This window comes from Pseudochaenichthys georgianus, chromosome 1 (assembly GCF_902827115.2).
Source record: "Pseudochaenichthys georgianus chromosome 1, fPseGeo1.2, whole genome shotgun sequence".
Classification (NCBI taxonomy): domain Eukaryota; kingdom Metazoa; phylum Chordata; class Actinopteri; order Perciformes; family Channichthyidae; genus Pseudochaenichthys; species Pseudochaenichthys georgianus.
This window is the reverse complement of record NC_047503.1, coordinates 39,081,627-39,105,832: the sequence shown is the minus strand read 5'-3', so window position 1 is coordinate 39,105,832 and position 24,206 is coordinate 39,081,627. Positions and strand designations below refer to the sequence as shown.

The following is a 24,206-nucleotide window of genomic DNA, read 5'->3' as shown; positions in this document are numbered from 1 at the left end:
TCCCATTTTAATCATTTATTGGATAACATATATCATACTAAAAATATGAATAAACAGCCAGGACAAGCTTAAACAACATGGATATAAATACAATGGACACAGGTTAAAATAACAAACATGTCAGCCGATATATGAAATGAGCTTTTGGAGTTGTTCACAATTCTTCACGACCACCGGCAAAGACAGCAAAGTCTGTGTGGAGAAATTAAAACCCCTCTTTACTTCCAATACACAAACATAGAAACAGCATTTATTCATGTACAGAAAAAGACAAGCATTATGAAAAGCATCGCTCACCTCTCTGACTTTATTGATCATTTTGTTCAACATCTGGAGCTCATTTTCACTTTTCTGCTGGTTGGCCAGATGGATGAGTTGCTGCAAGCGACATTACAACATAAGGACATATAGATTTGATATTTGTCCCAGATAATAAATAACGCCACTTTTATGCAGTGACATTAGTCAATAGATACCACAGTAACAAGACGATACTTACATGTCTTTTTGCTCTCTCAAGGAGGTGAACTCTGCCCTCCTCCAATTTCTGAACACTCAACTTCAGTCTCTCCACCTTCAGATAAAAAAGGACCCATGTTAGAGAACCTGATGTGTTCGCACAACTATAGCTTAAAATTAAGGCTAATAAACTATTATGTTTCTGGCATTTCACAGAGCATAAGTGACAGGATCATACCTCTCTCAACAATTTGATTTTTTCTTCCATTAGTTGTGCCGGGTTAGCTGATTGGCTACCGGCTTTTCTCAACTCTACCCGCAGGTATTGAGCCTCCACCTGTGACTGCTGGAGAGAACAACGGAGCTCAACCACCTCCTTCTGCAGTCCCTGCGAACAATTAACAAATAAACCGTTAAATGTAATCAAGTGTATTCTGAGTTGGTTTTTAGCTAGTATTGTTTCCAGCTTTTGAGTGTGTGTCAGAATGTGGTTTTGGAGACACGTTGGTAACTGTAGCATGGAGTAGGCTACTTAAGAAATAATACAAAATGTATATGATAAAAACAAGTGTTTGTATTTCCATTTTAAGACTTTTGTCACTGCAATAGCATTGCAAGTGTGCAAGGGGCAGTCATGACACTTTACAGATATGGGGTTGAATTCAAATGATAAAATCAAGGTCCAAGGAAAGGGTGCCATTGTCCCTCCTGGCTGGTGGGATCCCTTTTACCCCCTTTTTGATTTTAACTACGAATCTGCGCACATAAAAATAATGACATCCATCGCACCAGCTGAAGCTAATACCAGCATTTCTTTCACAGGTAGTCAATATACATATACAGTATGGATGATGTGCCTTACTTTGCTCTCAGTCTTGTGTTTATTTAGAATGTCCTGGGTCTCTTGAACTTCTGACATCAACTTAGTCACAGTTTTCTCATCCTGTGAAAAGAGAAACATGTTTAGGAAAATTACAGGGCAGAGCTCTTTCGTATCCCGTTTTCAAAGTTAAAGTCCAGTAGTACTTACCAGAGCTTTCTGCTGCAGCGCCTGATTTCCTCTCTCAAACAGGCTGTTCAGACGGCTGAGCTGGAGCTTCAGCGCAGACGCCTCGGCTTCATGTCTGTTGCTTGCAGCCTGCTGCTCCACCTGCAGGCCAGAGCTGGAACAATGCATCAGATAATGTTGAAGAAGAAGAATGACATGCATGAACCCTATTGGCTTTTACCTAAATAAATTATAAAAACGGCACCAATATGTTCAATATGAAAGACAACTTGGCAACTCCACCAATTCATATCTAAAGGAAAGTAAATCCAGAAACCTTCATATTTATTAACACAATTAGCATTACCTCTTCTCTGTGTGGGGTTGACCATATCAATGCCAAACCTCTGACAAAGTTACAAAATGTTAAGGAAGTGCAGACCTTTAACAAAACAAGACAAATTGTCTTTCACATTTGGTTAGTTGAGAAATTGATTGCAATCAGTCAGATAGTTGCAGCAGAACACACTCTCTACATGACACAGATCTACTTATGGAACAATGTGTTCATTAATCAAACAATCAAAACTACTGAAAAGTGATTTTCTATAGATTGATAATCCACAAAAAAGTCAAAAAAATAAAGATCAGGGAACTTGTGTTTGGTATTTCTCCCTTAATAACAGAGCAGTTAATTGAGGAATCTGAAACATATGTACGATGCACTGAACAAGTGTTAGTTGCAGGCCGAAATGTACTGGTCATGATGTAAGCCTCATATGAAAAGGCCATCTTGATCTCCCCACCACATAGACACGGTACGTACTTTTGCCATCTCTGGGGGCTAGTTTAATTTGATTTAATGATGATATAAATCAGAAACAGGTTCCTTGATGTTGTGGTGCATACATAAAAGTAAAACAAAAATTAAAAACACATAGAGAACTAGTTTAAGAAAACTATAATAACATAAAAAAAAATATAGCAGTATTTGCATAGAAATGGAATAAAATATGTCCAGTAATAAATAAAAAAAACAGATATTGTGAGAGCTTGCAAAGAATATAATAGCACTCACATGGTGTGATGCAGCTCCTCCAGCTGAGCGTCTTTGCGCTGTTGCAGCAGCTTCGTGTTGCTGATCAGCTCTGTGACGGTGCTGCCCAGATCAACCAGCAGCTCTGCCACGCTGCTCTGATCCTCCTCGGGGTCGAACTCTGCTGCGTTACTTTTCTTTCTAGGCGTGACGGCTGCAATGCGGGTGAAGGCGCTCGTCTCACTAAACAAAGTTTCACACGGTGGGTCGGCCATGTCTGAGGGGACGGGAGAGAAAGTGAACTACGAGTTAGATTTCCGATTGCCTCGAATAATAAGATGCCATTTCTCATGCATGAAGCGAATCGATATAGAAAATATTAATTACTTTTGTTCATAACTACGATTTGTCCTCATGTTTTGGTAGTCTTTGATTTCTGGGATTCATCGATGTTTTCTTTGTAAGCACTCTTAACAAGAAGCGTCTTGTTTTAACAGTCATGAGTGTCTCTGGGTGTCAGTCTGTTCGGGGACACTTGTTTGCAACTTCTTCTTCTTCTTTTTTTTATAAATACACTTGCATTGAACTACATTTATTTAAATTGGTGCTCATGCCAGATAGACGCACAGTGACTTCTTTTAACCCAGGTTGGGTAGAGCATTATAATGCGTGGTTGGATAATGCACCTTGACACGCTCAGATTGACCACCAGCATTGGTTAAACCAGCTTTACTGTTTCAGTTGGAAAGCTGCTATTTGTGTTCAGGCTTTTAAAAAACACACACAAGCTTCTTTAATGAGAAAATATAATATTTTTCATTCTTAAAAATAACCAAGCCTTTCTTGTGGAGTCATGAACTAAATTAGAATTGACTCAAAGACCCAGTAAGCTACAGTACCTGATCCAGGAAGTGTCTCTGTTGTGAGTGCAACCATGACGCTGTCAACGAACGAGCTGGAGGGGTGACGGCGCTCCACTTGTTGAGACTCATTCTGCGGTTTCTGAAAAACAATACAAGTATACATCAAAATATTGTTTTTCCCCACAGTCATGAAATCGGTTTGATTGGAGCTGATTTTAGCATTTTCCCTTATCATGATGTTTGACTTGACACATGAGTAACATAACTTAAACACAATTAGTAGTGCAATCTTGAGTCCACTAGAAATATAGTTATAGCCTGACGTGTATCTATTTATTTAAAGGTCACCTATCATTTTATTTTTAGGCAATAGCATAGGTCTCGGATATATAAAAAACATGGCTATGAAGTGTTTTGCTCAAAATACCAAACAGATCACCCATTCTAGCCATGCCTCATATCCCTCTATTTCACTTCCTGTTTCAAAAGTGCTGATTTTGGGTATAAAGCTTTACAAAAATAAAAAGATTGATAACAAATAAAAAAGGAGGGGGCTGAGCTCATGCGGGACCGGCAGCTACTGTCTAAACTAAATACTGCCGTGATGAAATGCCATATCATGGATTATCAAGGATTATTTCTGAAACAGTCTGGAGCTCAAAGGCTTTCTCTCTCGCCGGTTATACCACAAGGTGAGTTCCTTTTTATTTCCTGCTTCTTCACACACATGAATCAGAATACCTTTATTAGTATGAAGGTAGATAAGGTGCAAAATGCGAGAGCGTGTAAAACCTGATGTGAGCACTTGCAGAAAAAAAATCTGAGCTTGTGTGCATACATTTACACTTAAAATATCCACGTAACTGTGAATCAAATGTACACTTGTATAAAATATCCACGTAACTGTGAATCAAATGTACACTTGTATAAAATATCCACGTAACTGTGAATCAAATGTACACTTGTATAAAATATCCACTTAACTGTGAATCAAATGTACACTTGTATAAAATATCCACGTAACTGTGAACCAAATTTGAAGTCACAGAAGAAAAAAAAAAGTTGTGTAGCTTGTAGAAAAAAAATGAACTTAGTGATGAAATGTTCACTTGCAGAAAAATACATATTTTTCAAATGTATTTTCCATTACAACTGCAACTTTATTTATTACAACCTCTCAAATCAGTCATTACAACTTGACGAATCTGCTCTGTGGCAGTATAACTTGACGAATCTGCAGTCTTGACTTTTGCTACACTTCTTGCGATAAATGTGTCGCAAAAGTAATTTTCACCTGTAGATGTGGGGGGAGGGAGGGGGGTTAGAGCGAAGGGGCGGAGCTATCAGAAGGACGAGGCTCGGGTCAGTCACACAGTCACAGCCACAGTCAGGTGGAAGCGGATGACTGCGGGGCTAACGGTCCGTGTCGCTACCAGTCCGCTGACATGGCGCGTCAAACAACGGTAAGTTACTTGACCAGTATTACTTTGAATATTATTATTGTGATTGAGGATTAAATCCGCTTTGAAGACCACCGTTTTATATTGTGCAGTTTAGCGGCTTCATTTGAACACAAACCCCCTGTTGGTCAAAGTGTGTAAAACAGGCAGACATCTCAACAGTGTGCTGTATCTCATACCGAGTTCCCAATGAGTAAAGCCTTAGAATAACTCTAAACAACGAACATTAAATCATATTTTCACGTTAACAATATTGTTTTTATTCCAGTTGAATGATTGTGATTGAAAAGCCTAAGGAGGCTGGTAAACATTGCAAAGAGGGATTTGTGTTCCTTACTAATATTCGTAAACTTAACCATGTTGTAGCCGGAGAAAGGCTAAACCATATCAAAGAATACATTTATTAACTACATTATCTCATTTAGCTGTAGCTTTTATAAACAACAAAAAATACATATTGACGAGTCGTTGAACCAGGGACCCTGCGGTCATGAGTCAACTGCTTTCCAGCTGAGCCACAGCACACACGCTGAATCTCCCTGAAAACACTGCACCATATTTATTCATGTTTTTATTCCTACATTTATTGATGCTTGTGTATCTATTTATACTTATGACATGTTCCGACCTCTATATAAGTGAGGGTCTGAGCTCTTTTAATTCCATCGTGTCACCGGGCCCGGGTACATGAGGGGTAATATAGTTCTTATTATACGTCCATGGGTATTATGAGTGCTGTGGTTCAACGGTTCAACCGATCTGAATCGCTTCCTGAAGCAGTCACGTGGTATCGACAGGCAGCGAGGATGTCACTACCCGATCCGTACCCCTGCCCGATCTGTACTGCGCATGTGCGAGATGGTCCGCCATATTGGAGAACTCCGGACGGCAACCCAAGAAGGACACTTGACACAGTGGCTTTTGGCAAAGCTGAAAAATAAAACTCGAGAGAGATGAGTTGTTGTTATTACAACGTGACTTCACTATTATTTAACAACAATTTTTATGGGGTTATTTTATTTGGGGTTAAGTACATTGTCAGAGTAAGTGAGAAATGAATTTAACCTCTGTTCGACAGCTATCATACTGAATAAATATTTACTGTGAATGTATGCAAAAATATATGGCATATGGCTGTCTAACAGAAGTTAAATCCATTTCTCACTTATTCTGAACATGTACTTAACCCCAAATAAAGTAACACCATAAAAATTGTTGTTAAATAATAGTGAAGTCATGTTGTAATAACAATAACTCATTTCTCTCGAGTTTTATTTTTCAGCTTTGCCAAAAGCCACTGTGTCAAGTGTCCTTCCTGGGTTGCCGTCCGGAGTTCTCCAATATGGCGGACCATCTCGCACATGCGCAGTACAGATCGGGCAGGGGTACGGATCGGGTAGTGACAGAGTCTTCGTTTGTCATCGATGACATCACTGGCCCAAAACGATACAAGCCTCGATACAAGCTTCACGAAAACTAAAGCTTCGGGGATTACTCGACACATGCTCCGAAACCTCGGCGCAATACGTAACATCACTATTATTATTGTGATTGAGGATTAAATCCGTTTTGAAGACCACCGTTTTATATCGTGCAGGCAAAATAACGTCAGTTAGCCAGCTAACGCTAGCTTTGTTGAATTTATGCTAGCTAAACAAGTAATGGTTGTAGTCTACAGCAGTAATTAATATATAGCCTACTGCTTTGGCACTAACGGTTGATAAGCGTTTATGAAAATAAAACCAATTGAACTGTACTGAAATAATGACAAGTTTTAGAATTGTCTTGGGCTCCTGCTGTGTTTTTAAAGCCTTTGTAAATTATACATGCTATTTAGCTAACGTCGAAGTAGTGTATGCGAAATCAACCTCACAATAAGATGCGTGTATATTACAATTATTAATGTCATATTTCAAGATGATTACTTAGATATTACAATATGGTTGGTTGAGCTGGAGTTCATTATTGAGCTTACACGTTAACGTCAGTCATATCTGAAGAACAAACCCAAACCTTGTTGTTTTTATTAATTGCATTACCAAATTGATATCAAATAAACAGTAAGCATTGGTAACACAATTTCTAAAGTTACAGTAAAATAAAAAGGACCCTGACTCGGACAATACACAATCCAACATGTTCAACAGAAGAGAATCAGTTATATTGTTTGTACACATGGTACTTTACATATATATCTGTTTGTTTAAGGTGTCCAGGTGATGCAGACAGGCTGGACCAGAGAGTGAGAGACAGAACGTGGTGCTGTTGCTTTTTGTTTCTTCTTCTTTTGTTAGTACCAGCCAATGGGAAAGACTTACATTAAAAACATAGGAAGTGATACCCACATGTGAGTCGTGGTTGAAAGGGACAGAGAGGAGAATATCATTGTTTGAATCTGCATCCATCCTTCTTTGCTATGTTGTTGAAAGCATTGCTTGTAAGTATGTTTGGCTTTTGTACATATTCTTAAGAGGATATCAACGATTATTTTGAGGTTTCAATGTTTAAGTAGATTGCTATTCATTGATGTATGGTTAGCACATGTTTTGTAGTGTGTATTACACAGCACTTTTGTATGTAAACATTTTATATGTATATTTTGTGATGTTTGTGACATCATTAACCGTTATATATATTTCTGCATCACAGCTAAGTGTCTAAATTCAATGTATATTGTGTTTCTTTCAGTTTTACTCTGTTGACTTGTGGATGTAAACATCTTATTAAAGAAGATAAACGCTTGCCACTTGTCGAGGAGTTATGTCTGCATATCTGTACTCATAACGACAGTGAGGGCATAACAGTAAAAAAGCAGATTCGTCTACATCATCAAAATATCAGGTGGATACACACGTCAGTCTTCCCTAAGAAACTAAACATGTCTCAGCCAGGGGATAATGAATCAGTCCACACTCACGCATCAAAATCATCAAAGGGCTCCAGTAAGTCATCTGCCAGCTTGGCTGCGGTCAATGCACGGGCTAGAGCGGAGGCAGCACGAGCCAGAGCGGCCTATGCTCAAAAAGAAATTGAATTGAGAGTAAAACAAGCAGAACTCAGAGTGGAAGAAACACGTCTGGAGGCTACATTGGAAGCACTTCATCAGGAACGAGATGCAGAGACAGCTCTCGCTGAAGCTAATGTGTACGAGGCTGCGGCAAGCGAAATAGAAGAAGACTGCATAAGCGTTCGCTTCCCACAGACATTTCACCCATTAGAACGCACATGACCAATTTCTCCAAAATGAGAAATCAACTCAACATGCAGCCCTGAAGCCTAACGAGGCTCCAGCGGACTCCACATTCAACCAACTCAAGCAGGAAGTTGAAATGCCTGACCCGAGATCTCCATACACGTTGCTGCCTTGCAAGAACAACGCAAACGACAGAGCATCTCAGCTACCTAAGAGCATTGCAGTGCATGAACAACCACAATAGTCAAGTCCTCTGATTCACCCACAAGAAACCTCAAGTATTTCTGACCTTCCCAGATTTCTAGTGAGTTGCTCACTGGAGGTCTTACAAGGTTTAGCGACAAGCCAGGTGACTACTGGGCATGGAAATCCTCATTTGAAAATGCCATCCAAGGTCAACATCTAACAGCTAGTGAAGAGCTTGACTTGTTGACTAAGTGGTTAGGCGACAAATCCTCACAACATGCAAAACGCCTCAGAGCAGTGCATATTAACTACCCTTCCCTCGGTCTGGAGTGTGTGGGAGAGACATCAAGAGTGTTATGGATCTCCTGAGGCCTTAGAAAAGGCTATGTTTGATAGGCTAGAACAGTTCCCCAGAATTACCAACAAGGAGCCTCATCTGCTACGGGACCTTGGTGACCTACTGTTAGAGATTGACTCTGCTAAGAGCGAAGGACACATACCAGGATTGCTGTACCTCGAGTCGACACAGCACGTGGAATCCATCCCATAGTGGATAAACTTTCATTTGGCCTGCAAGAGAAATGGATGACGCACAGAACCAGATGCAAACGCGATTATTCTGTGTCATTCCCTCCATTTTCGGTCTTTGCCACCTTCATTAAAGATGAGGCCAAAATGAGAAATGACCCCAGTTTCATGTCTATGGTTCCACCCACCTTCATGACCTTCAAAGCAGACCAGCATCTGGAAAAACACGACAAAACAAAAATGCCTATCACAGTCCACAGAACAGAAGTGGTTAGCTCCGAACAAACGCCAAGTGCTGAAAAAACCATTACAGACCCAAGCAAAGAGTGTCCCATCCACAAAAAACCTCATCCACCAAAATGCAGGTTATTCCGGGAGAAGTCTCTGGAAGAACGTAAGGCTTATCTGAGACAAAATCAGATATGTTTCCAATGCTGTGCTTCTTCCAGCCATCAAGCAAGGAACTGTAAGATAGAAATCCACTGTTCAGAATGTGAAAGTAACTCACATATCAGTGCTCTCCACGCTGGTCCTGCACCATGGGCGACACACAGGTTTGAAGGACCTGCCTTTGATCACGGCGGGGAGCAAGGCTCAGCTTCACCCATTGCCACCTCTACATGCACACAGGTGTGTGGAAATAAGATCGGTGGACACTCATGTGCCAAGATTTGCCTCGTTGATGTCTATCCAAAGGATTACTATGACAAGCGACTCAGAGCTTATGCTATCTTGGACGATCAGAGCAACAGGTCTCTGGCTAGATCTTCCTTCTTCGATATCGACAAAAACTCTTCTCCATACACTCTTAAGACGTGTGCAGGTGTTTCAAAGGTGACTGGGAGAAGAGCGAGTAATTTCATAGTGGAATCAGCAGATGGCCAATCCAGTCTGGCTTTGCCCACGCTTATCGAATGTGACATGCTTCCAGACAATCTAAATGAAATACCAACTCCTGAAGCCGCTCACTATCATCCACATCAAGGACGTTGCTATAGAGATCCCAGCACTCGATCCCAAGGCTGATATTCTGTTGCTACTTGGAAGAGATGTCATTCAGACCCACAAGGTGCTCGAGCACAGAAGTTAGCTCTGGGGTGGGTTATCGTTGGTGATGTCTGTCTTGGCGGGGCTCACAACCCCAGACATGTAAATGTTCTCAAGACAAACATCTTGGAAAATGGAAGACCAAGCTACATCCTTCCATGTCAAAACAGCATGCAGGTAAAGGAAAGTTTTGATTGCCAAGACCGCGACAGGATGGACTCTAAGGCAGACACCATGGGAGATACAGTCTTTCAGTCTACTAGCGCAGACGAGAAACCTGCCTACTCCATAGAAGAAAGAACCTTCCTGCAGATAATGGAGAAGGAAGTCTACCAAGACGACTCAAGCGGCTGGGTGGCTCCATTGCCCTTCCGCTCTCCAAGACGTCTCCCCAACAACAAACAGCAAGCAAGTCAACGTCTCACCTCAGTTCGTCGCACGCGGAAGAAGCGACCTGAAACAAGACAACACTTTGTGGACTTTATGGAAAATATATTTGTCAGCGGTCATGCAGAACCGGCACCCCCACTCAAAGACATGAGGAATGCTAGTATCTTCCCTTCTTTGGGGTTTATCACCCTCATAACAAATCAGGGTGGTCTTCGACTCGAGCGCTCAACACCATGGAGTGTCTTTAAATGATGTCCTTCTCACAGGTCCCAATCTCAACAACAGCCTGCTGGGTGTCCTTATGCGGTTCCGTGAAGAGCGAGTGGCAGTAACTACTGACATCAAGCAGATGTTCTATTGCTTCTTGGTACGAGAAGATCACAGGAACTTCTTACGCTTCCTTTGGCACCGGAACAACGACTTGGAGCAACCCATAGTGGAGTACCGCATGAGAGTGCACGTCTTCGGGAACAGTCCATCACCTGCCGTGGCAAACTACGTGCTCAGAAAGCCATCCAAAGACCAAGAAGGAAGTGACTTTCAATCGAAACACCTAGTTGAGCGTCACTTCTATGTTGACGATGGTCTCATCTCATTTCCATCGGGAAATGAGGCCGTTGCAGCTCTCAAGGCGGCCCAAGAAACGCTAGCTGCATCCAACTTAAAGCTGCACAAGATAGTTTCTAACAGCATCGAAGTGATGAAAGCCTTTCCAAAAGAGGATCTTGCAAAAGGCTTAAAATACCTTGATCTTGGAGCAGACTTTCCACCCATGTTATGAAGTCTAGGAATAAGCTGGGACGTTACCACTGACGAGTTCACCTTCCAAGTGTCCAGGGCAGAGAAACCTTACACTCGCAGAGGGGTGTTATCGACCATAAATAGCCTCTACGACCCGTTTGGTTTTGCAGCTCCAGTCAGCATTAAAGGTAGAGCCCTGCTAAGAGAGCTTACAACGGAGGCCTGCGAGTGGGACGAACCCCTTCCTGAAAAGAAACTTAAAGACTGGTGTGAGTGGAAAAACTATCAAAGATCTGGAACAAGTCCGCATTCCAAGGACATACACTGCCATCCCCAGTTCAACACACAGGGAGCTTTGCATTTTCTGCGACATCTCCACACAAGCCATAGCAGCTGTAGCCTACATTAAAGTAACAGATGCAGAAGGCAAAAGTAAACTTGGATTTCTGTTCGGCAAGGCTAAGCTTGCGCCGCAACCAGAGGTGACAATCCCCAGACTCAAACTTTGTGGGGCTGTTTTGGCGGTGGAAATTGCAGACATGCTTTCAGAGGAGATGGATGTCCAGTTTCATTCTCTGCGGTTCTTCACCGACAGTAAAGTTGCAATGAATTCAGAAGATTCTATGTCTACGTAAGCAACCGTGTGCAGAGAATCAGAAAATCATCCCTACCAGAACAATGGAGCTATGTTCCCACAGACGCAAACCCGGCCGACATTGGTTCCAGGTCTATTCCCGCAAACGCCTCGATGTCCAGCATGTGGCTAAAGGGTCCAGACTTTCTGTTGAAGCCAAAACAGAAGGAGGGAGATACCGAACCATCCTTTGACCTGGTGAACCCAGAGTCTGACCCTGACATCCGTCCTCCCGTGACGTCTTGTGCCACTCGGGTTGTGGAGTCTCCCTTGGATCTGAGTCGTTTCAAATCATTCTCAACCTGGAGATCGCTTGTGAGAACTATAGCAAGGCTGATCCACATAGCCAGGTCTTTCAAGCAAGAAAGAAATAAGAGCACATGTCAGGGTTGGCACATATGCTCTCTGCCCAGAAGATCTCGCCAGGGCCAAGGAAATAATCATACGCAGTCTTCAATGCAAGGCCTTCCCCGAAGTGTTTGCATGCATACAAGCAGGAAAAGAGACCCCCAAACAGAGCCATCTCACAAGGTTGTCTCCTTACCTGGACGATGCAGGTTGCCCCAGTCGGCGGTCGTTTGTCAAAAGCTGATATTGTAAGTGACGAGAGAAACCCACTCATCATTCCTCATGGTCAACACCTGACTACTCTACTTATCAGACACTACCACCAACAAGTCCAGCATCAAGGGCGCCACTTCACAGAGGGTGCGGTGAGGTCAGCTGGCCTATGGGTTATTGGCGGAAAGCGGAGTATAAGTTCCATAATTCACAGCTGTGTGACCTGTCGCAAGCTTCGATGGAAAACCGAAACACAGAAGATGGCTGACCTTCCCACGGAGCACCTAAGCACCAGCCCACCATTCTCCTCCTTTTCGGGCCTTGGACAGTAACTGCTCGACGTACTCGTGGAGGCTGCGCCAACAGTAAACGGTGGGCAGTCATTTTTAGCTGTATGAGTGTCAGAGCCATACACATTGAAGTGATCGAGTCAATGGAGTCTTCCAGTTTCATCAATGCGTTGCGGCGATTCATCTCCATCCGCGGCCCAGAAAAGCAGTTGAGGTCTGACTGTGGGACCAACTTCCTGGGCGCATGTAAAGAGCTTGATATCGACTCAAGACACTGCAAGACTTCTTGAGTGACAAAGGATGCATATGGGTGTTTAACCCACCTCACGCTTCACACGTAGGTGGTAGCTGGGAGCGCATGATCGGCGTGACAAGACGTATACTCGACTCAATGCTTATGGGCATTTCATCCCGGCAGCTGACCCATGAAGCGCTATCCACTTTCTTGGCAGAGGTGACAGCCATTGTGAACACAAGACCACTCATCCCAGTGTCCACCGACCCAAGCTTTCCTATCATCTTAACATCAGCTACCCTCCTAACACAGAAGGTTGGCATTCCATCAATACCTCCAGGTGACTTCAAAGACAGTGACCTCTACAAACGCCAGTGGAAGCAGGTGCAACATCTCACATACGCTTTCTGGCATCGTTGACAAAACTAATACCTCTCTACCCTACAAGGCTGAAGGAAATGGCAATCGGAGAGACCTAACCTGCAAGAAGGGGACCTCGTGCTGCTGAAGGACAGTCAGGTCCATCGGAATCAATGGCCAATGGGCAATGGGCATGGTGGTCAAAACCTTCCCCAGCCACGACGGAAAGGTCAGGAAGATAGAAGTCAAGTTTGCCTCTGGAGGAACATGCAAGGTTTTCTTGAGGCCCATAATGGACACTGTCCTCCTCCTTCCAAATACTAATGATAAGAACAATCAAAAGAAAATGTAATTGTGACATCTCATAGATGTCAAGCGGGGAGTGTGCTGTCTAAGACGCTGTCTTACTCCAGCCAGCAGGTGGTGCTGTTGCTTTTTGTTAATTCTTCTTTTGTTAGTACCAGCCAATGGGAAAGACTTACATTAAAAACACAGGAAGTGATACCCACATGTGAGTCGTGGTTGAAAGGGACAGAGAGGAGACATATCCATTGTTTGAATCTGCATCCATCCTTCTTTGCTATGTTGTTGAAAGCATTGCTTGTAAGTATTTTTGGCTTTCGTACGTATTCTTAAGAGGATATCAACGATTATTTTGAGGTTTCAATGTGTATGTAGATTGCTATTCATTGATGTTTGATGTATGGTTAGCACATGATTTGTAGTGTGTATACACAGCACTTTTGCATGTAAACATTTGATATGCATATTTTGTGATGTTTGTGATGTAATTAACCATTGTATATATATTTCTGCATCACAGCTAAGTGTCTAATTTCAATGTATATTGTGTTTCTTTCAGTTTTACTCTGTTGACTTGTGGATGTAAACATCTTATTATCGAGGAGTTATCTATCTGCATATCTGTACTCATAACGACAGTGAGGGCAGAACAACCCCCGTTTTTAGAGATTTGGGTACGGAGGAAAAGAGAGAGGGTTTTATTTTCTGACGCTGCGTGAGTTCCCTGACACACCGGGGACATCAAAAAGTGCATTCTGTATGATAGGTCCCTTCTAATATTAGAATGGATTCACATGGAAGTATGGAAAATGCAGAAAATCTGCTTCAGGTTGTGTTTAGCCTTTCGTATGCATTACCTGGTCATTGAGAGCAGTATGTATTTCATTGGTCAGTCCCCTCAGTGTGTGATGCAGCAAAGTTATTTCAGTAACTGCGTCTGCCAATTTCCGTCTAAGCTCCAGCTGAGTGGCACCGGCTCTGGACTTTGTGGTAGTCAGCTCCTCGTGCAAGCTCCTCTTCTCAAGCCTGCATCACACATACAGATAACATATCATGCACTATACAAAGAAAATGTTATACAACTTTAAAAGAGTTTGTAGAAAGATTTTCTGAATGTTAAACATTTCTGTATGCTCATAGTTGGACTGAAGACTTGTTTACCCACACTGGGAAGATTTTGTATTTTAATCAAATGTACTATCAAGCCATTATTTCCTTTGCTTCTACCTTCATTTTCAAAGAATGAATTATAATGTCAGTTCTTATGAAGAAGCTAATGATAAGATACAACTCAATACACTGTATAAAGTATATCATATTTGTTAAAGAACTAGTAAAAAGGAACAATAATCAAAGTTATTTTATATTTGCTAGTACTTTAGGTTTAGTGTCTATGCCCTGTTCTAAAGATGATTTATTGGAGTATCTCATTTCACGTGTCTCCATTATGTTTTATCACTGTAGCTGCATTTGAAACTGTTTGAATTCAATAGGATTAAGATAATGACATGGGTGTTTTTAACTTAAACTTACAGAAGTTGAGTAAGCTCTCCATTCAGGTCCTCACACTGGATATTCCTCTGCCGCAGAGCCTGCAGGTTGGCACTCAGCAACCGTTCACTTTCAGCCATCTGCTCCCTCGTCAGCTCATTCTCCATATGTAAGAACTGAAACACACACAGGCAACAGGAAATGATCAAACTGAAATTGCATACCATGATGACTAGGGATGGGTACCGAGCCCCGGTATTAAACGGGCCCCGGGGCTGAATTATTAAAGACCGTGGTACCGCTAAGCTCGGACGTTATCGGTCTTTTTATCGGTACTGGAGACATCTAAAAAATATGTCATGTTTTATTGCTACACAAACATTATATTGCAGTTTTAGTGTCGCCAACTCCGTTTCTAATATGCAAAAAGACTGCAAAATGTGTCAATGATTATTTTTAGTATTTTCGATCTCTCTCGCCCGCCTGCTTGGGAGGGGGGCGTAAACATCTTGCAAAAGTACACCACATTCAGACGGAGGAATGCACCGGGTTCGACTGTCTTTCTAGTAGCTCTGTAGCCCCATCCACGAGTAACGTTTCCACGTCAGGTGTTATGTATGCTAGCAGCAAAACACGGAGTTAACTACATTATACAAACATGGGTTAATGATTAGAGGTAACGGAGTTATTTATTTTGTTAAAGTTTCAGCTATTCTGTTTACAGTTCTGTCATCACATTATTTAATACGATTTGTTAAAACACTGTTGTTTCTTTTGATGTGAAATATGTGTTTCATTTAAATAAAGAACTGATAAGAGTACCGTTAAAAGACCGGACCAATAAGCGGTATCGATAAAAGTAGTAGTACCGTTAAAACCTTAACGATACCCATCCCTAATGATGACGCACTTTACTGTGCAGACTGGGTGAATAAAATGAATGTACCAAATGTAATTATTTAATTTGTAAAGCTTTTATTGAGAATTTCCAAGTAAGCTGTCTGTCTTCATATTTTATGATCGGTGATCTATAGTGCCGTTAAATGTCTGCACTCCCGCTAAGTTAATACAGGTGTGTGTGCCTACCTTTGTGTGCAGCAATCAGGAGAGCAAACACATTATGGACACAAAGAAAATGACGGTAATTAGACCTAAACGGCTAAAAGATGACTAACTGTGAACGTAATGTCTTTAGCTTTGAAGCTTCAAGCTAAATTACTTATTTGCCCTAATAATAGACTTATTTATATTTTGTTGAGCTACAGACTTCTCAGAGAATTAAAGCAAGAAAGATAAATACAAGTAATGCAAGTGTAAGTATTTAAATCTGAAAAACGAACCTCGTTCATCTCCCGCACACCACTGAGCTGTGTGCAAACAACCTGGAGCTTCTGGATCTGCACGCTCTGGGACTGAGAGAGGACCTGCAGCTGGCTGAGCTGCTTCTCACTCTGAGCCAGAACCTGAGATAACTCACACACCTGCTGCTCCGACTGACCCAGAGACGCCTCCAACCTGAACACAAGACACAACACAGGCAGTGAGCATTAGTTGGAAGACGTTTTTTTTAAGATGTGGCAGGGAAATTCATTTTGTCCTTGGAGAACAAAGTTACTTCACTCTTCTTTCTCAATTGAAACAGGCTAGAAAAATATATTTGCCTATTTGTATGCTGCATATGAATATGGGCAAGTTGTCCGTAGCAGAAAGTTCCCTTATTATGAAAAGAGAGTATATGAAAACTGAAAAGAATGTGGACACTTTAACATATCATTAAGTTAAAAGAGGCATCCAAAAAGCCAGTGAGAAGATTTTGTCTGAGGTTTGCAAAGAGATAAACTGAACAATCCTATAATTGTAAAATGTTATCCAGCCATTAACCTATTTCAACCTGAAAGTTATTTTGTCATCCCTGAGTAGAAAAATAATAATTGTCACCACTTGCCCGTTTGCTCTGTCCTTGGCTTGCTGGATGTCTCTCCACGACTGCTGCAACCTGAAACAACAACAACAACATGTTTTAGCACTGAGCTGTCCTTCAGCGATTCTTACTTTTTCACATTCACCCTTGATGACGTTTTTTGATTAGCATTTCCAGATTACTATTTCGGCGATTAGCTAAAATATAAATTATATTTGATGCAACTTTAGTTACATTTCCATGACTTTTGAAAAATATTGTTTTCCATAACTTTTCCAGGGCCTGGAATTTGCATTTTGAATTTCCATGACTTTCCCAGGTTTTTAATGACCGTAAGAACCCTGGGAATCTTACTTTGTACTCTCTGAAGCAAGGGCCTGCTCCAGGAAGGTGTAGGAGGCCAAAGTGGAGGAAACTGTGGCCGACAGCTCCGTCACCTGCCTCTCCAGCAGACCCCTCTCATCCTCTCTTTCTGTTAGCTTCTGACGCAACACACCCATTTCTGAAATTGAAGAGAAAGAAAAGTCAAAAATGTCAAAGGCTGGTATGGAACAAGCCACATGGACTATTTGAACAAGTGTAAATGACCATAGCTTGTCTTTACCTGAGGTCAGAATCGTCACCTGCAGATTTAAATCGCCAATCTGTTCTCCGGCAGTTTGTAGATTCATGTTTGCTTGCAGTAATTCGTCTTCAATCTGTTGAGAACAATTTCATGAAACATTTAAAAATAATGATCTCCTTGATTCACAGAAATCATAAGACATAGTGCTTTTAAGACAAGTAGAAAAGAGTTGCAGGAAAGTAAGAGTCCTGTTGTTCATTATTATGACGTCTTACCTGCTCTCGCTCTTCAACAGCCTGCTCTCTGGCAGAGAAGTGTTCGTCCCTCTCCATCAAAGCAGCAGCTGCCTTCTCATTCAGCATCAGAAGCATCGGAGCAGATTTCTGCACAAGGCCTCTGACTGTAGAGAGCTGTGAAAAATATGACCACGGAAAAGTATCAGTATTATGAGCATTAATGCAGTTTCTAAACTATAATCACATTTCAGGAATCAAACTCCAATTGAAACAAACGTAAGTAAAAGTAAGCTGCATTTTCATTGACTTTTTTTACAGCAAGATATTGTGAACTTTGGTAAAAGCAACATTCTGTGTGATGGTATTGTTACATCAACAGTTCCCATTTGAGTCTCCTTTTAAAAAGACATATTAAACGTACTTCTTGCATCAAACTGGAATGTTCCTCCATGGTTGTGGACAAAACGTCAGACACAGAATTGAGCATTTCATTGTCGGCCTTGTTTAATGCAACCTGCAATAGTAGAGAAAAAAGAATGAAGAGGAATAAAATAACATTCGGATGAAAAGATTGTAATAAAGCTTTTTGTTTCTGCCCGCTCCGTGTACCTGTTCTGGATAAGTCTGGTTTAGGGCAGCTGACAGTTCTTGCTGAGACCCCACCACCCTCTTCAGCTCGGAGATTTCTGAGGAACAGTGAGACCTCAGCTGCTCCATCACACTGAAGGCCTGGAAACAAACAACCAGAGACACGGTTAATGCGCCTGGAATACAGAGTGCTACGAAATAAATATCACTGCCAATAAAGATGTTGAAAATGTGCTTTGGAAGTTTAAGAGATGGTAAAACTCCTGATTCATAATGTGTAAAGCTTCAAGAGGCCTGTAATCTGTTTTTATTATATTCAGTTTCATGTTTCAGTTTTCTACAGACTTAATATCAGAACAGAAATGACTTCTTATCTTGTCTTTTCAAAACAAAAGCCTAATGTAGCCCTGGTTTATTGTGGACTTTATCAATACACAAATAAAATAAAATCCTCATGCTTCAGAAGAGCCACATGAATGAGTATTAGAAAACCTATCATGGTATTAGAGACCGAACATGCTTTAAACTAGTTAACCCTCGGAGACCCACATAAGACATTTCCGTTTTTGTATATTTTTTTGTTTTGCCTTATAAATTGTAATTTCTTTACAGTATAATAAAGTTTTACACATCCCAGAAATCAGCACAACCTCAGCTAATAATATATGTCACTCATTAGAGACTTATATACAATATTTGCCCATAAACATTTTATTTATTTATTTTAAAAACGGAGCTTGATTTTTTTACTTATTTCATTAAAAGGACTCAACACAGACAATTGCGCACATTTATTATCATTGTATCAGAACTGATTAGAAGATTCTAACGTCTTCCGTTCATTAGTTATGCCCATTCTTTTGGGAAGTGTCCATGGGCGTTTGTTTTGCCGGGAATTGTAATTTTTTTTGTCAAGACTACACATGATATATATATCATGGCAGTTCCTTTCCACAATCACACATGGCATGCCATCAGCTTCGTCTGAATTTTCATCAACATCGTCCCCTTGAAGAATCAGCTCCAAAGCCTCAGCTGTAGTAAATTTCCTTGCCATACCTCAGTCTACTTTCAAAACACTAAAATAACCGATTTCAACTTTTATTTTGTTTTCGCGCGTGGAATTATATCGGCTCTCGTTTCAGAACACAAAACACCGGAACTGACTCTGAATCCGATTGGCTGTGACGGCATCCACTCAGAGTGTCCGATTCAGAAACGTGACTATTACACTCTTTACGTCACAAACAAAGATGATGGGTGAGAATAGACCTATAAAACATACAAAACGATAGGCAATGCGCCAGAATCAAGGTGAGACTATCCGCATCTTTTAAAACTTTACGCACATCCGTTTCACCGAAATAAGTAAACGCCTCTCAATGAAAAACGTAATAGAGTTGTTCAGTGCCGTTGCTGTAGTTTAAGGGGAAAAACACGGCATGTCTCAAACAGCTGAGAAGTTATGACCCTTTGAACACAACGTGATATTTGGGATCTACGGCCCCGTGGCTCTCAGAGGGTTAAGTCACATAAATAATACAGATGTTTGTCACTTACCGCCTCCTTGGCTGTGATGGCCTCCTCCATCTGTGCCCTCGTGTCATCTCTTTGGTGAAGAGCATCTTTGACCTTCTGCATCATTTTTTGCTGCGTCGTCTTTGTTTTCTCAAAGAGAGACTTCATCTGACCGTACTAAACAACACAAGGAAGATTCACATCAACGAAGGCATACCCAATTGATTTGACACAGAATGAGGGAAGAGGCGTTTACATACATGTGAAACAAGGCTCTGGTGGTCATCTCTGACGACGTCTCCCATCTTCTTCATGCTCGAGAGAGCGGCATCCGTGTCACCACTCAAAGAAGTCTGTTGGGACAAATGCACACATCAATGTTATTAAAGAGCAAAATCAGGTGTGTCAATGCATTATTTAACCATGTAAGAGCATTTTTACATGACATGACATGTTACTTGTTAGACGCTTTTATCCAAAGCGACTTACATACTCAATACTGTGGACAATCCCCGCAGGAGCAATTTGGGGTCAAGTGTCTTGCCCAGGGACACAACGACATGCTGACTGCAGTGGGGTTTGAACCTGTGACCCCCTGATCCCAACACCTACGGACAACCCACTGCACCACACGCCTTTCATCTATAAAGTTATTACAATTGTGCTAGACAGTGATTGTTTATGTCTCACCATGGTGACCCGCATGTCCTGCATACACTGGGTGAGGTCCTGTAGAGAACTCACGTCCAACTCCAACTCACCAATCCTGTTCAGAGCCACCAAATATAGGTCTCTTAACATTGTTGTCTGTATGGAACATAAAACAAAAAGTAAGTCATAACCAAGGTTGAGGATGAACTAAAAGAAACTTCAGATGTCGTCATAGTCAAATATTTCATGCTACAAAAAGTACAACTTCAAAAAGCTATAAATATCTCCTTTTGTTCCTTACCTGACTCAGTTCAGTGTGGTCCGTCTGCACTTGTTTCTCCCTGAGGTCTGAAGGGCCTGCAGAAGAACACCCATTTGCTCTGGCTGCATCCAACTGCTGCACAAGAGCCTCCACCATGATCATGCTTGACCTTAACCTCTGCTCCAGCTCTTGTCGTGAGAGACCCTCAAGGCTGCCTGGGTGGAGGCTGAGAGCATATCAACAGGGGGAGAGTGAGAGGCAGACACAGAAAAACACATAACTATGAATTATCCGTGTTATGATCAATAATCATTGGCAACTTATCCAGATCCCGTCAAGACTTACTTCCACAGGATAGGGTCAGTCAGAGTGCAGGAATCAGCCACAGTGAAGATCCTCTTCCTCTCAAATTGGCCAGATGTATTGACGCTGTGGTCTAACCATTTAACAGGAGTGGTGCCCACACAGACACCGTGGGATTCTGCAGGAGTAGCTTTTGCAGATGGGACTGTGACAGCATCAGCAGGAGTAGAGACAGCAGCAAGACACATCTTCCCTGATGCTAAGAAAAGGAACTCTGCCATCTGCCGAAGCTGCTGCTGAAGGGGACCCTCTGGAATCAGGGGGAATTCCACAGCTGGCATCTCTACTTCAGACTGAGGCACAGCAGAAGGCTTTGCATCCATTTCCTTAACTGGTTCAGGGACTGGTTTTGGCTGGGGCTTGCAACCAAGCACTGTAGAGTTAAACAGAGGACACGGCATGGGGCTCTCCATTCGCTCTGTCCAAAACCCAGCAGGGTCGACGTTTAATGGAGCAACCAAGCTCTTTTCACACTCAAGGGCTGGATCCTCAGCCAACAATTGGTCCAAAGCAGGAACCTTGAGGGCCTTCAATACAGCCAGAGAGGCTCTCCTTACAACAGGACTGAGCATCCCAAACTGAAAAGGCAATGTTCCTGACTCAAACCGCACTCTGAACCTTTCAGGTATGTCTTTTAGCTGAGGTTTTTCTGGTTCAGTTCCAGATGAACCGAGAGCACTGTCTTTTTCTTCACTGTCTATGGGTGTAGGTCTCTCTGCAGAAGCCTCAGGATGGCTGCAATCAGAAGACTGATTTTCATGCAGCATTGAAGGCAACACACTGTCCTCAGTATGCACAATAGCCTCTTGACTCCCAGTCTGACCACCAGGTACCACCAAACTAACCTGTTTTACTTCATCGACATCATCAAGGCTGAAAGGTAACGGTCCCCTGAATGAGTTATTTTCAATATCATAGTATGGGTGATCTAAATGATCACTACTGTTTTTGGCATCTTCTTCATAAGTTACCATGTTTGGATTCATGCCATAATTGTATGACTCACTGCCGGTAGCTGTTTGGTTAACTGGAAGAGGAATAGTCTCTTCTGCCAGTTTGGTGCCATCACAAATGTCAACCATACCTCCAGTGCAGTTAAATGATTTGAAGGTTACATCATTCTGTCCATCAGCAGGACCGTTTGTTATTTCAGAGAAAGTGGTGCTGACAGGAACGCAGTTTTCTGTGCTAAAGTAGAAATGATCGGCATGTTCTACTGGACACAGCTCGCCACACTTAGAGAGATCTGGTGAATTCACACTGTCATCTTGCAAAGGTTCCCCTGGCTGGTCATTGGGCAGAGGAATGGTCGCATCTTGTAGTCTGGTGACATCAGCCACTTCCACCTCACCACCATCACAGACAAAGGATTTCCAAGTTACATCATTCTTTCCATAGCAGTCACCCTGAAAAGCTCGGACATCTTGTGTAGCACATCCATCATCCAAGTCTCCAGAGGTTAGACTAGCGTTGGAAATTTCACAGGGACACGATGCTTCATTGTCAACCAAGGAAGCATCTATAACCTCAGGATTGTAATAGGCGTGTTCGATGTGGTCACTGCATGACTGAACCGCTATACTGTCAGAGAGGATGGTATCTTCCGTTTCATGAATGGTTGTCATAGCCTGATCCTTGGGCAGAAAAATACTATCTTCTGCACACACAAAGGAGCTTGCAAGCTCAACCTCACCACCAAGACAGATGAAAGATTTAAATGTTACATCTCCAAGACCACAAGCTGACACAGTAGTTGTTAAATCAGTAGTGGGAGCATTGATGCAAATCCCTTTTGTGGATGGAGAAGATTGCAAGTGGGGCTCTGGATCACAGAGAGGGCCATCACCCTGTTGATCAGAATGGATGGAAAGTAAGAAAAAAGTCACAGCAAAAAAATAGGAGCATTTACAAATATAAGTATAACCCCACCTTAGTCAGTTTCACAACATCAGTCAGAGGTTTTGATTTGAGTCTGGAGGATGGAGTTGACAGATGCAGCATTTCATTCTGCAGACTTCTCATAGGGGTACGCTCTCCACATCTGCTTGAAGACTAAAATGTATGCCATAGGCACAGTAGATACAATGTAGAATCAGAATCGGTTTTATTACCAAGTAAGTTTACACATACGAGAAATTTGCTTTGGTATATATGGTGCATTCAAAAACACAGACTATATACTGAATCTAAAGTGGTGGAGAAGAACTGTGCAACATGTGCAGGATTTAAAAATGTTATGATGTGATTTTACTGATGTGCATTAATGTAATGCGTAATGTTTTTCTGGGGTGGATAAAAGTTATGGCAATTAAAATATTAAGTCCCAGGCTCCTCCAACAATGCAACATTATATACTGTATAGAATGCATCAAACAATAACAAAATAAAAGGTCAACGGAAGTCAAACTGAGTACTGTATTAGTTATAGCTTGTTCAGACATTTTAATAACAAACACTGCCGATCAACAAAACTCTTACCGAGCCTTCCCCACTGGAACTCTTCCTGGATGACATTGCACCGGAATACTTATTTATAACTGCAAATGAAGACAAATGATTGTATATTAAACTTGCTTTAAAACAATGGTTTAAACAGTTTGGTGGACAAAGTCAGTTTCTAACATTAACAATAGCTAAGAAGCTAACGTTACTGACAATACGTGTCGAGCACAGACAGTTGGCCAGAAGTATCTTTATGTTTAGGAGTACAATTATACGCAATAATAACACCTTGCCAACATAATATTAACTTAACTTGAATGTATGAAGTAACGCTAAATTATCTCACAATATGTTGCTAAGAAGAATTTAAACAAGGGCGTAACGCTCGCTAACATAAGCAACGTCAACTCAAGTTAGTTAGCACACACCTCAAAGCGTTAACTAACGAACATTTTTAAACCAATCAAACTATGGACTATGACATGTAAAATCAAGTTTAACCACATTACCTTTCAACTTTTACCAACAAAACGTTGTAAAAGCTACGGTAAATAAACATTTAGCGTCGATCAGCCATCAACCGCGTTTCGTTCAAAACACAAATGTCAGCGCTGCTATTGGTTCATTTTTCTTCTTCGGTGGTTTTCTGACACACTGCGCAGGCGTAACGCGTACTATAGCACACTACCGCCCCCAGCTGGGAGTCACTACATTAGACACATTTAAATTGACATCTTTCCCCTTCGTTGCCAGGAAACGCTTTCCTTAGTTTTTTTTACAATTGTATTCTTTAATATAAAAATAACTCTGACCATTGCGTATGTTTAAATTTACTCCTAACATATTACAAAAAGGAATAATGTATATATTAGTTATAATCATATAATCATTTTAT

The 24,206-nt window shown here is 41.6% G+C and overlaps 1 protein-coding gene across 1 annotated transcript; it reads right to left on the bottom strand.

The window, feature by feature from the left end:
- On the bottom strand, positions 1-23,906 carry spag5 (sperm associated antigen 5). Its single transcript, XM_034086806.1, has 25 exons — positions 23,821-23,906; positions 23,348-23,406; positions 22,799-22,921; positions 20,852-22,716; positions 20,546-20,732; positions 20,284-20,400; positions 19,854-19,946; positions 19,636-19,770; positions 18,097-18,216; positions 17,909-18,001; positions 17,527-17,661; positions 17,291-17,384; positions 17,041-17,188; positions 16,711-16,761; positions 16,106-16,280; positions 14,808-14,941; positions 14,132-14,300; positions 3,383-3,485; positions 2,526-2,760; positions 1,490-1,622; positions 1,322-1,402; positions 698-847; positions 500-574; positions 298-378; positions 1-192 (listed from the first exon to the last, which is right to left on the bottom strand). The coding sequence occupies exons 2-25, from the start codon at positions 23,381-23,383 to the stop codon at positions 121-123; spliced, it is 4,605 nt and encodes a 1,534-aa protein (XP_033942697.1). The 5' UTR covers positions 23,384-23,406; positions 23,821-23,906; the 3' UTR covers positions 1-120.
- Between the last annotated feature and the right edge of the window lie 300 nt (positions 23,907-24,206).

Bases quoted from the DNA above. Each gene is read 5' to 3' on its own strand.
- spag5 (XM_034086806.1), bottom strand. From the start codon at position 23,383: ATGTCATCCAGGAAGAGTTCCAGTGGGGAAGGCTCG. The intron at 3,486-14,131 runs GTAATGCATACG...ATTGTTTTTCAG, and splicing joins ATACTGCTCTCAATGACCAG to AAACCGCAGAATGAGTCTCA. The intron at 1,623-2,525 runs GTGAGTGCTATT...GCATTGTTCCAG, and splicing joins GAGGAGCTGCATCACACCAT to CTCTGGCCTGCAGGTGGAGC.